The sequence below is a fragment of the Ranitomeya imitator genome, chromosome 10 (genome assembly GCF_032444005.1).
Source record: "Ranitomeya imitator isolate aRanImi1 chromosome 10, aRanImi1.pri, whole genome shotgun sequence".
In the NCBI taxonomy this organism is placed as follows: domain Eukaryota; kingdom Metazoa; phylum Chordata; class Amphibia; order Anura; family Dendrobatidae; genus Ranitomeya; species Ranitomeya imitator.
Window position 1 is genome coordinate 37,134,612 of NC_091291.1, and position 11,295 is coordinate 37,145,906.

The window sequence follows — 11,295 nt, forward strand, 5'->3', positions numbered from 1 at the left end:
CTGAACAAAGCAATGCTGCCTGTTTAGTCCTGTTACCAATTTTGAACTGCTTTTAGCCTACTTTTGTATTTGGGACTATATCTGTGTTTCCTCCTCATCCTGCCCATTGCCCAGCCAGTGCTAGATGACTCTGCTGGTACATTGACCCAGACCGCTACATTCTCCTTGCACGCTACACAGCCAGATTCTGACCCTGCTGAAAGTGAGGTTCCCCTTTCCCGCATACTATACCACCTCACACGGGGACAAAGAGGAAGGTGCAGATGAAAGTGCAGGTTCCTTCATCAGGTGGGGAGGAATACTTGTTGGCGTCACTGGCACAGGGCCCCTCATAGTACGCAAAAGTGTCGCTGCCGGTGGGAGGAGCCCCCGCCGTGCAAACACACCGCCGTACTTTGAGGGGCCCTGTGCCAGTGGCAATGCGAACGAGTGGGCCCCCTGCTTGCTCAGGATCACAGCACTTGCAAAGTTGAAATACTTACCTCTCCCTGCTCCACTGCCGTGACGTGGTCCAAGTTTCCTGGGCCCACTAAATACTTGACCCAGCCATACCCCCCACAACTTTAGCCAAATGACCCCCAATGTCCAATCCCTAACTATTATTATAAGGTAAATTAAGATTGACAAGCTTCAGTAACAAGAATGGATGTTTTTGCCATTAAAATGGGCACTGTAAGTGTTTTCCAGGCCTCCACTCACTGTCGACTATGCTCCCTCATTGACTAGCATTGGGTTTCGTGTTTCGGTCGATCCCCGACCCGACTTTACGCGATAATCGGCCGATTTCACTCGACTCGACTTTTGAGATAGTCAGGTTTCGCAAAAACCGACTTGACCCTAAAAATGTAAAAGTCTCTCAACCCTAGTCACTTATAATTCTAACCAGGTATATTTACTATTAGGTTATCCGCCGAGTCCGGCCACACTTCTATGATATGAGCCATGTCCAAGTTTGAGTGCTGAGTCTTTTGCTAAACATTATCCATTGACCTCCATTTCTAAGTCATATGCCAGGATTTAAGGTGCTACCATGTTCACCAAATTAGACCAAGCCATCCAAGAAATAAAATCATTTTTTTCCCAATGCTCCTGTCCCACACCACCAGGAGGATGCTTTATCTAAAAGTGGATGCCTCTGATTTACCTGCTGCTTCATGAATCCACCATACCAGGTGAACTTCTACACCCTCGTAATCATGTGATGTGATGGCTGCGAGGCTGTATGTGGAAGCCTGTGCAGCCGCCCTTGAAGTCAAGTGAAACTTCTCTTGCTTGGTAGTGGCCATTTTTTGGCATTTCAGTTGACTTAAATCACAAATTGTTCAAATTCGCCGGTTGCAGAGAATTTGTTTAATTGTGATGCAAATTAAATTGGCATCAAATTGATTTGCTAATCTCTAGTAACTGTGACACATGAGAAATAGTATTATATAGCTCAAAAGATAAAATTAATGATTTTTCAAATATATGGAAACCCTAGAATTAGATTAGTAATGGGAAGAGCTGGGATTTTATAGTATGTTGTGTTTTTATGTATTCTTGGCATATGATTACATCTCTGTGCATGTGGGTAAAAAGAATGTATTCTGAAATTTAAAAAAACAGCACTAACAGCCGCCATGAAGTTCTCTGCCGTTCCTCTGGACCCTAAACTGTCACCCATGATGCCCACATCACAGTGTATAGGGCAGAGCAGGGCAGGAGCCGCTGCCTGGCAGGAGCCACCTGAGGGTTTTGTGACCTCTGACCTCTGGTCACCTGCACACGACCAACTGCCGTTTACTTTCAACTGTCGGCTGAAGTGATTGCACCGAGGTCTGCAGGCGGGGAGAGATTACTGAGAATGGCGACTACTGGAGGAGGAGACGAGGGCGAGAGGAGGAGCGAGGAGAAGAGAAAGAGAGAGGAGAAGAGGAAGAGAGAAGAGGAGAGTGATACCACTGATGGATTCAGGAAGAAGAGGAGAGAGGAGAAGAGAGTGGAGAAGAGAGTGGAGAAGAGGAAGAGAGAAGAGGTGAGTATTACCACTGCTGGATTCAGGAAGAAGAGGAGAGAGGCCGAAGACGATGGATTGGAGGAAGGAGAACCAACACCTGGATGCAGCAGAGACACCGGAACATCCAGCCCCTATGCCAGGCTTGACATTACCAACTTTGCCTTCCATAAAGTCTTGGGTAGAGGCAGCTTTGGAAAAGTAAGTTTTTATATATTTTTCTATATCAACCTGTCTTTGTCATTGTATCTCCATCCGTTGTCTTCTGTAGGGAGATATTCATTGAAGTGTTCTTCTTTGGGATGACTGAAAAACATCCCGACGCTCCCCAGCCCCCCTAGATTATTTCACGTATTGGGTCATCTCATCACCATAGTTGGGTTCATCTGATCCATCAAAGAGCTTATCTCTGGGATTTCATCTGTGGGGAGTTGGGGTGACATACTTTATTTCCATGTACTACTCTATATATACTGCTACTGCAACATTTTCAGTTTCTCTGATTTTCCTCTTTATAGGTATATTTTTGAGTAAAATGTAAATTGTTATTTTATTCTATAAACTTCTGACAATATGTCTCCAACGTTCCAAGCATTACATTTTGTATTTTTTTCTGACAAAAATGGTCAAAATTAAAAAAAAAACAAAACAGTGCTTTCAGACCTCAATTAATGCAAAGCAAACAAGTTCATAATCATTTAGAAACAACAATACTAATGTTTTAACTCAGGAAGAGTTCAGAAATCAATATTTTGTGGAATAACCCTGATTTTTAATCACAGCTTTCATGCGTCTTGCATGCTTTCCTCCAGTCTTTTACACTGCTTCTGGCACAAAAATATATGGAGGAGGGCTGTATTATATTCTATGGGGGAGTGCTGTATTATATTTTATGGTGGGCTGCATTATATTCTATGGGAGAGGGCTGTATTAGTTTCTATGGTGGAGGGCTGTATTATATTCTATGGGGGGCTGTATTAGATTTTATGAAGGAGGATTGCATCATTCTCTTTGATGGGGCTACATTATATTCTATGGGAAGGTGGGCTGTATTATATTATCTGGGGGCTATATTATAGTCTATGGGGGGCTGTATTATATTTTATGAGGAGGATTGCATCATACTCTTTTATGTGACTACATTATATTCTATGGGGAGGTGGGTTGTATTATATTCTATGAGGGCTACATTATATTCTATGTATTACATTTACTCTATATATTAAATGTATTATATTCTGTGAGGGGTGATTACATCATACTCTGAGGGAGCTACATTGTATTTTATGGGGGATTGCATTATATTATATGGGGCTAGATCATATTGTATGGGGGCTTCACTATACTCTATGAGGGGGCTACATTATATTCTATGGGGGGTTTTATTACACTATATGAGGAGGGCTACATTTTATTCTATGGAGGGGCTATATAATATTGTATGGGGGCTGCATTATACTCTATGAGGGGGTTACCATATATTCTATGGATGGGGCTGCATTACACTATATGAGGGGGCTGCATTATATTCTATTGGGGGCTACATTATGTTGTATGGCGGGGCTGCATTATACTCAGGGGGCAACATTATATTCTGTGGGGTGGCTGCATTATACTCTGTGTGGGTGGCAGCATTATGCTATATGTGGGCTGCATTATACTGTATCGAGGACTATGAAGAATACATTATATTATATGAAGAACTATGGGGTGCATTATACTATCGGAAGTGAATTGTACTACATGGATGACTATGGCGGTGCATTATACTATACCGAGCACTATGAGGAGTGCATTATACTGTATGGAGGACGGAGGAGTGTATTTTAATATATGGAGGACTATGAGGAGTGTATTATACTATATGGAGCACAATGAGGAGTGCATTATGCTATATGGAGGACTAAGCAGTGTATTTTAATATATGGAGGACTATGAGGACACAGACACAGAGGCTATTAACTACATGAAGTGTATAAGAACATGATCCAAGGAACCTGATTATGTTTTTTTTTTGAATGGGCCACACAGGGATAGTTAGGTTAATGCGTTGATGTGGTAGGCCAGTCAGAACAAATGCTTTTTTAGGGCGCGCTTAAAACTGTGGGGATTGGAGATTAGTCATATTAACCTGGGTAGTGCATTCCAAAGAATCGGCGCAGCACGTGTAAAGTCTTGGAGACGGGAATGGGAGGTTCTGATTATTGAGGATGCTAACCTGAGGTCATTAGCGGAGCGGAGGGCATGGGTAGGGTGGTAGACTGAGACCAGAGAGGAGATGTAGGGTGGTGCTGAGCCATGGAGTGCTTTGTGGATTAGGGTGATAGTTTTGTACTGGATTCTGGAGTGGATGGGTAGCCAGTGTAATGACTGGCACAAGGTAGAGGCATTGGTGTAATACTATATTATACTATATGGAGGACTGAGGAGTGTATTATACTATATGGAGGACTGAGGAGTGTACACAAAAAGAGAAACAGACAAGGTCCTAAAAAAGGGGATCACCACAACAAAGATATGGCAAGAAATATACACAGCTTTATTGAAATATATATACAAACAAGGGTAACAAACACATAGACATATAAAAACACTTAAAAAGCATACAAATGCTGTACACAACGGCCCCTAATACGGCCGTACCCCACATAGGACTCGAACTATATGTACATAATATAATAACCTAGAACCAAAAATGGTCATAGAATGATAGATATAGGCCAAGCTACCTAGGCACTCCCCTGGGTACTACAAATGGAAACAGACCACTGATAGTGTAAATGCAAAAATAGCAAAGCTATACAGCCCACATAGACATACAAATCCCTGCACTACAAGTGCTGAATAAGGGACACAAATACACGAACCTGCCTAGCAAATGGAAACGACAGGTGTGTGCAAGACGATACATGAATGTCAAGCAGCAAAGGTATCAGCATAATACCTCAATAGCATATGACCAACAGTCTGCCATGCCACTATACAGTGATTACCCCTGACGAAGCTGCCCGGTGTGGTGGCGATACGCGTTGGGTCTCTTAGTAGCCCACATTAGGACTCCTTTTCCAGGGGTGATTACCCCTGACGAAGCTGCCCGGTGTGGTGGCGATACGCGTTGGGTCTCTTAGTAGCCCACATTAGGACTCCTTTTCCAGGCGCTGCAGGCTTGGGCATTATGTGCCCTGGGTAATACGCTATCTCTACAGCCTATGCCATTTTGGTGCTATTTTTCTGTATAGTGGCATGGCAGACTGTTGGTCATATGCTATTGAGGTATTATGCTGATACCTTTGCTGCTTGACATTCATGTATCGTCTTGCACACACCTGTCGTTTCCATTTGCTAGGCAGGTTCGTGTATTTGTGTCCCTTATTCAGCACTTGTAGTGCAGGGATTTGTATGTCTATGTGGGCTGTATAGCTTTGCTATTTTTGCATTTACACTATCAGTGGTCTGTTTCCATTTGTAGTACCCAGGGGAGTGCCTAGGTAGCTTGGCCTATATCTATCATTCTATGACCATTTTTGGTTCTAGGTTATTATATTATGTACATATAGTTCGAGTCCTATGTGGGGTACGGCCGTATTAGGGGCCGTTGTGTACAGCATTTGTATGCTTTTTAAGTGTTTTTATATGTCTATGTGTTTGTTACCCTTGTTTGTATATATATTTCAATAAAGCTGTGTATATTTCTTGCCATATCTTTGTTGTGGTGATCCCCTTTTTTAGGACCTTGTCTGTTTCTCTTTTTTTGTGTATGCTCATATATCTTAGGTCCTGGTGGTATCCCATGATCCGTGGTGCCCCCTTTTCCATTACATGCGGACTGAGGAGTGTATTATACTATATGTCGGACTATGAGGAATGTATTATACCATATGGAGGACTGAGCAGTGTATTTTAATATATAGAGGATTATATGGAGTGTACTATACTATATAGCGGACTATAGGGAGTGTATTATACTATATGGAGGAGTATGGGGAGTGTATTATACTATATGGAGGACTATGAAGCACATGATATTATATGGAGGACTATAGGGTGTGCATTTTACAATATGGAGGACTGTGGTGCACATTATGCTATGAGGAGGACTGTGGTGCACATTATACTTTGTGGAGGACTATGGGGTGTATTATACTAAAAGAGCAAAATACTGCATATTCATCGAGTGATTGAATTGTTTATACGGGAACAAAAATCATTGTTCACAGCAGCACATCGCCGGTGTAAACTGTAGATATGCTGCTGATAGCATGATACTGTATTGGGACAGATTGATTTAATAGTGATTGTTCTGTTCCCGTTCTTTCTCAGTTGGTGTAAAGAGGCTGGGAAACAAGCAAACAACTTCAATATTGTCGATCACACTCATTTAGCGGCTTGAACTCAGCGCATGCAAACACAACAGAAATGATTCTGTGTGATATGCAATATGGCAGCATTTGGTGCGCCATCTTAAACTTTTGCCCACTTTGCCTAAAACAGGCCCTGTCCTCTTGATTACATTCCAGAGGTTTTCAATGGGGTTTGGGTCTGGAGTTTGGGCTGGCCATGGCAGGGTTTTGATGTGGTTGTCTCTTAATTTTTGCCAGAGTGGTACGTTGACCTCTATGTTTCAGTAAACTTTAAATTGGCAGCACATTCAAATAAGACCAATACTGAACCCCAACCAGCTGTAAATGCCATCCAGTGTTTGTCCTATTTATTCTCATATGGTGATAATGGAATACCCCTTTAAGGCCTTTCCATAGAGCATACATGGAGCAGACAGTGCATCACGCCAATAGCTTAGCATTGCTCTGCTATAAAGTCCAGGATGCCAGCAGACTCACAAACCACTCAGTCCACCCGTTTCTTGTGCAGTAGATGAACCAGCTGTTTTCCACCTCCCATACACATTTTCCAACCATAGTCTTTTCCTTTCTCCAGGTTGTCCTGACATCAGTCCCAGGCCGAAACATCTGTATGGCTGTGAAGATGATCAAGAAGAAGGAGGTTAATGAGAACATCATTATGAGAGAGCGGCGTATACTCCTGGCGGCCCGAGACTGCCCATTCCTATGTCACCTGTATGCCGCACACCAGTCTCGGAAGCGTGCGTATTTCATCATGGAATATCTGTCCGGCGGCAGCCTCGAGGCTTTGATTGAGACGAATGGCTCTCTGAACATCGACTATGTAAGGTGAGAAAGAGGAAGATATACCAAAAAGTGAGAGGAGGGGTGGAAATAAAAGCTGAGGTTGGGATGGAGCTGGGAAAGGACTGGCAGGGAATGTGGCCCAGGCAGGAAGGAGGTTCCAGCGATGACATTGATTCTACACTCTGTTCTCTCCATCAGATTCTACACAGCAGAGATCGTATGTGGCCTCCAGTTCCTCCACGGACACAACATCGTCCACCGGTGAGCAGAACTTTCCTCCTTCTCTCTGTCCCCTTTGCGTGCTAGTAATATTACCCCCAACTTTCCTGGGCTCCTGTCTCCCTATTCCACCTGATCTTGCAGTGACCCATTTGCCATCTCCTGTATCATTCGGCAGATTTCTTACTCTGATGTTTTTTTTCATTGCAGAGATATTAAGCCGGATAACATCATGTTGGATGCCGATGGCCACATCCGTATCATCGACCTTGGGCTTGCCCAAGATGGCGTCACCTCCTCCAATAACATCACTGGAGTAACGGGCACTTTCCATTTCATGGCCCCAGAGGTGCTTCGCAAAAAAGGGTATGGTACAGCAGTGGATTGGTGGAGCCTGGGGATTGTGGTGTCCGAGATGGCAACTGGTCACTCCCCATTTTACACCGGCTCCGTCAGCAAAATGGCTCACAGAGCTATTACCAAAGGAGAGCCTGAAATTCCATCTTGGCTTGATGCTGACATGCAAGATCTTATCAAGAAGCTGCTGTGCAAAAAGCCTCAGAAGCGACTGGGTGTGAGCGGGAACATCCGAGAGCATCCATTCTTTACCACCATCGGCTGGGAGGATCTGGAGGAAAGGAGAGCACAGCCGCCATTCATACCATTCAGGCCAGTTCTGGAGAAACATCTTATGCAGTGGCCGGAGGAAAAGAAAGCCTTTAACCCCATAGCCGGCTTCAATTACGTGTCACCAAGCTGGGCCCGGTAAGATCAACTTTCTCTGAGGATAAATCCCATCAAATGTCCTTCTCACCTTGTGGCCATTATCACCGTCCTTGTCTTTTCCCAGTGTTTCTGCCAATGACCATGTCTCTGTTATTCTTAGGTGGATGAGAAGATCTGGCCTGTGAAACCATCGAAGATCATCAGGTGAGTGGCCGCTGTACACACAGGACACCGATTATACCCATACATCATATCTGATGTTTCCTAGGTGAATGGTTCATTATGATGGCCATTCCTCTATGATAACAGAAGATCCAGGAGATAGAAGTTGTTGAAATGTCTTCCTCTTATGTCTTGCAGGATGAGCCTGTGCCAACTGCCCAGAACTTTGTGCCCCCTGACCCGTACCTGAGATCTCTGCTGCTGTTTGTCACCTCGGCTGCCCTAGAACATCATGTCTCTCCATAACATCTTCATGTCGGACCACTGCCATTGTGTCGCTGCACCAGGCCCTTTACTCTGCATCCTCCAATCCTGGGCTGGTTCTTCACATCCCTCCGGCCCGAAGATCTTCTGCACCATTGGGAGAGGCCTGTGCTAGTGTCCATCTTGTGAGTTCAGGAATAATAGTCTAATATGGGCCATTATCCCTGAACTCACCTCAGCACAGGCCGGGTAAGTATTTCACCCATCACATCCACATCACCCACACTACATGATAGGTATAGGTCCACACTACATGATAGGTATAGGCCCCCACTACATGATAGGTATAGGCCCCCACTACATGATAGGTATAGGCCCACACTACATGATAGGTATAGGCCCCCACTACATGATAGGTATAGGCCCCCACTACATGATAGGTATAGATCCACACTACATGATAGGTATAGATCCACACTACATGATAGGTATAGGCCTACACTACATGATAGGTATAGGCCCCCACTACATGATAGGTATAGGCCCACACTACATGATAGGTATAGGCCCCCACTACATGATAGGTATAGATCCACACTACATGATAGGTATAGGACCACACTACATGATAGGTATAGGCCCACACTACATGATAGGTATAGGCCCCCACTACATGATAGGTGTAGGCCCCCACTACATGATAGGTATAGGCCCACACTGCATGATAGGTATAGGCCCACACTACATGATAGGTATAGGCCCCCACTACATGATAGGTATAGATCCACACTACATGATAGGTGTAGGCCCCCACTACATGATAGGTGTAGGCCCCCACTACATGATAGGTATAGGCCCACACTGCATGATAGGTATAGGCCCACACTACATGATAGGTATAGGACCACACTACATGATAGGTATAGATCCACACTACATGATAGGTATAGGCCCCCACTACATGATAGGTATAGGCCCACACTACATGATAGGTATAGGCCCACACTACATGATAGGTATAGGCCCCCACTACATGATAGATTTAGGCCCACACTACATGATAGGTATAGGACCACACTGCATGATAGGTATAGGCCCACACTACATGATAGGTATATGCCCCCACTACATGATAGGTGTAGGCCCCCACTACATGATAGGTATAGGCCCACACTGCATGATAGGTATAGATCCACACTACATGATAGGTATAGGCCCACACTACATGATAGGTATAGATCCACACTACATGATAGGTATAGGCCCCCACTACATGATAGGTATAGATCCACACTACATGATAGGTATAGGCCCACACTACATGATAGGTATAGGCCCACACTACATGATAGGTATAGATCCACACTACATGATAGGTATAGATCCACACTACATGATAGGTATAGGCCCCCACTACATGATAGGTATAGGCCCCCACTACATGATAGGTATAGGCCCACACTACATGATAGATTTAGGCCCACACTACATGATAGGTATAGATCCACACTACATGATAGGTATAGGCCCACACTACATGATAGGTATAGGCCCCCACTACATGATAGGTATAGGCCCACACTACATGATAGGTATAGGCCCCCACTACATGATAGGTATAGGCCCACACTACATGATAGATTTAGGCCCACACTACATGATAGGTATAGATCCACACTACATGATAGGTATAGGCCCACACTACATGATAGGTATAGGCCCCCACTACATGATAGGTATAGATCCACACTACATGATAGGTATAGGCCCACACTACATGATAGGTATAGATCCACACTACATGATAGGTATAGGCCCACACTACATGATAGGTATAGGCCCACACTACATGATAGGTATAGGCCCACACTACATGATAGGTATAGATACACACTACATGATAGGTATAGGCCCCCACTACATGATAGGTATAGATCCACACTACATGATAGGTATAGGCCCCCACTACATGATAGGTATAGGCCCACACTACATGATAGGTATAGGCCCCCACTACATGATAGGTATAGGCCCCCACTACATGATAGGTATAGATCCACACTACATGATAGGTATAGGCCCACACTACATGATAGGTATAGGCCCCCACTACATGATAGGTATAGGCCCCCACACATAGACACATAGCATGTAGTTAGAGATTTCGGCTTTTGATCCTGGGATTTAATCTGATCGCTATATTTGGGGTCAGGAAGGAATTTTTCCCCCTGATATGAGGACAATTGGCTCATTCCTCATGGGGGTTTTCGCCTTCCTCTGGATCTACACGGCCTTAAATAGGTTTAGTACAATATGTCGATAATTAAATTCACACATAAGTAGCGAAAAAAAGTTTTAAAAATGTTAAAAAGTATTTTCAAAAAGTTTATTTTTACATAAAAGCATTTTTATTCTAAAAATATAACAGATTAATAAAATATTTGAAAAAAATCTCACTTCCATTATACATAGGGAGGTACGAGCCCTTGATCCTGGGATTTATTCTGATCGCCATATTTGGGGTCAGGAAGGAATTTTCCCCCCTGACAAGAGGATAATTGGCCGATTCCTCACAGGGGGTTTTCGCCTTCCTCTGGATCAACACGGCCCATAGATAGGTTTAGTAAAATAGAATAAATAAGTAGTTTCTTATGTTTGTAATAATAAAATATATAATATACGTAAAATAATCATATAATATTTTTGATTTACAATAATTTAATTGACACAAATATAAACATAAATTAGTCAAAGAATAGAAATTACTTTTATATTTTTATATAA

General features: G+C 43.5%; 1 protein-coding gene across 1 annotated transcript; it reads left to right on the top strand.

Moving 5' to 3' along the window:
- The first annotated feature begins 1,843 nt into the window (after positions 1 to 1,843).
- LOC138652192 (protein kinase C delta type-like) lies at positions 1,844 to 8,270 on the top strand. Its single transcript, XM_069742960.1, has 5 exons — positions 1,844 to 2,194; positions 6,929 to 7,182; positions 7,339 to 7,401; positions 7,570 to 8,124; positions 8,246 to 8,270. The coding sequence occupies exons 1-5, from the start codon at positions 1,844 to 1,846 to the stop codon at positions 8,268 to 8,270; spliced, it is 1,248 nt and encodes a 415-aa protein (XP_069599061.1).
- Positions 8,271 to 11,295: the final 3,025 nt, after the last annotated feature.

Coding starts and splice junctions, on each gene's coding strand:
- LOC138652192 (XM_069742960.1), top strand. CDS start 1,844: ATGGCGACTACTGGAGGAGGAGACGAGGGCGAGAGGAGGAGCGAGGAG. Junction 7,402..7,569: donor GGACACAACATCGTCCACCG/GTGAGCAGAACT, acceptor TTTTCATTGCAG/AGATATTAAGCCGGATAACA. Junction 8,125..8,245: donor GTGTCACCAAGCTGGGCCCG/GTAAGATCAACT, acceptor TGTTATTCTTAG/GTGGATGAGAAGATCTGGCC.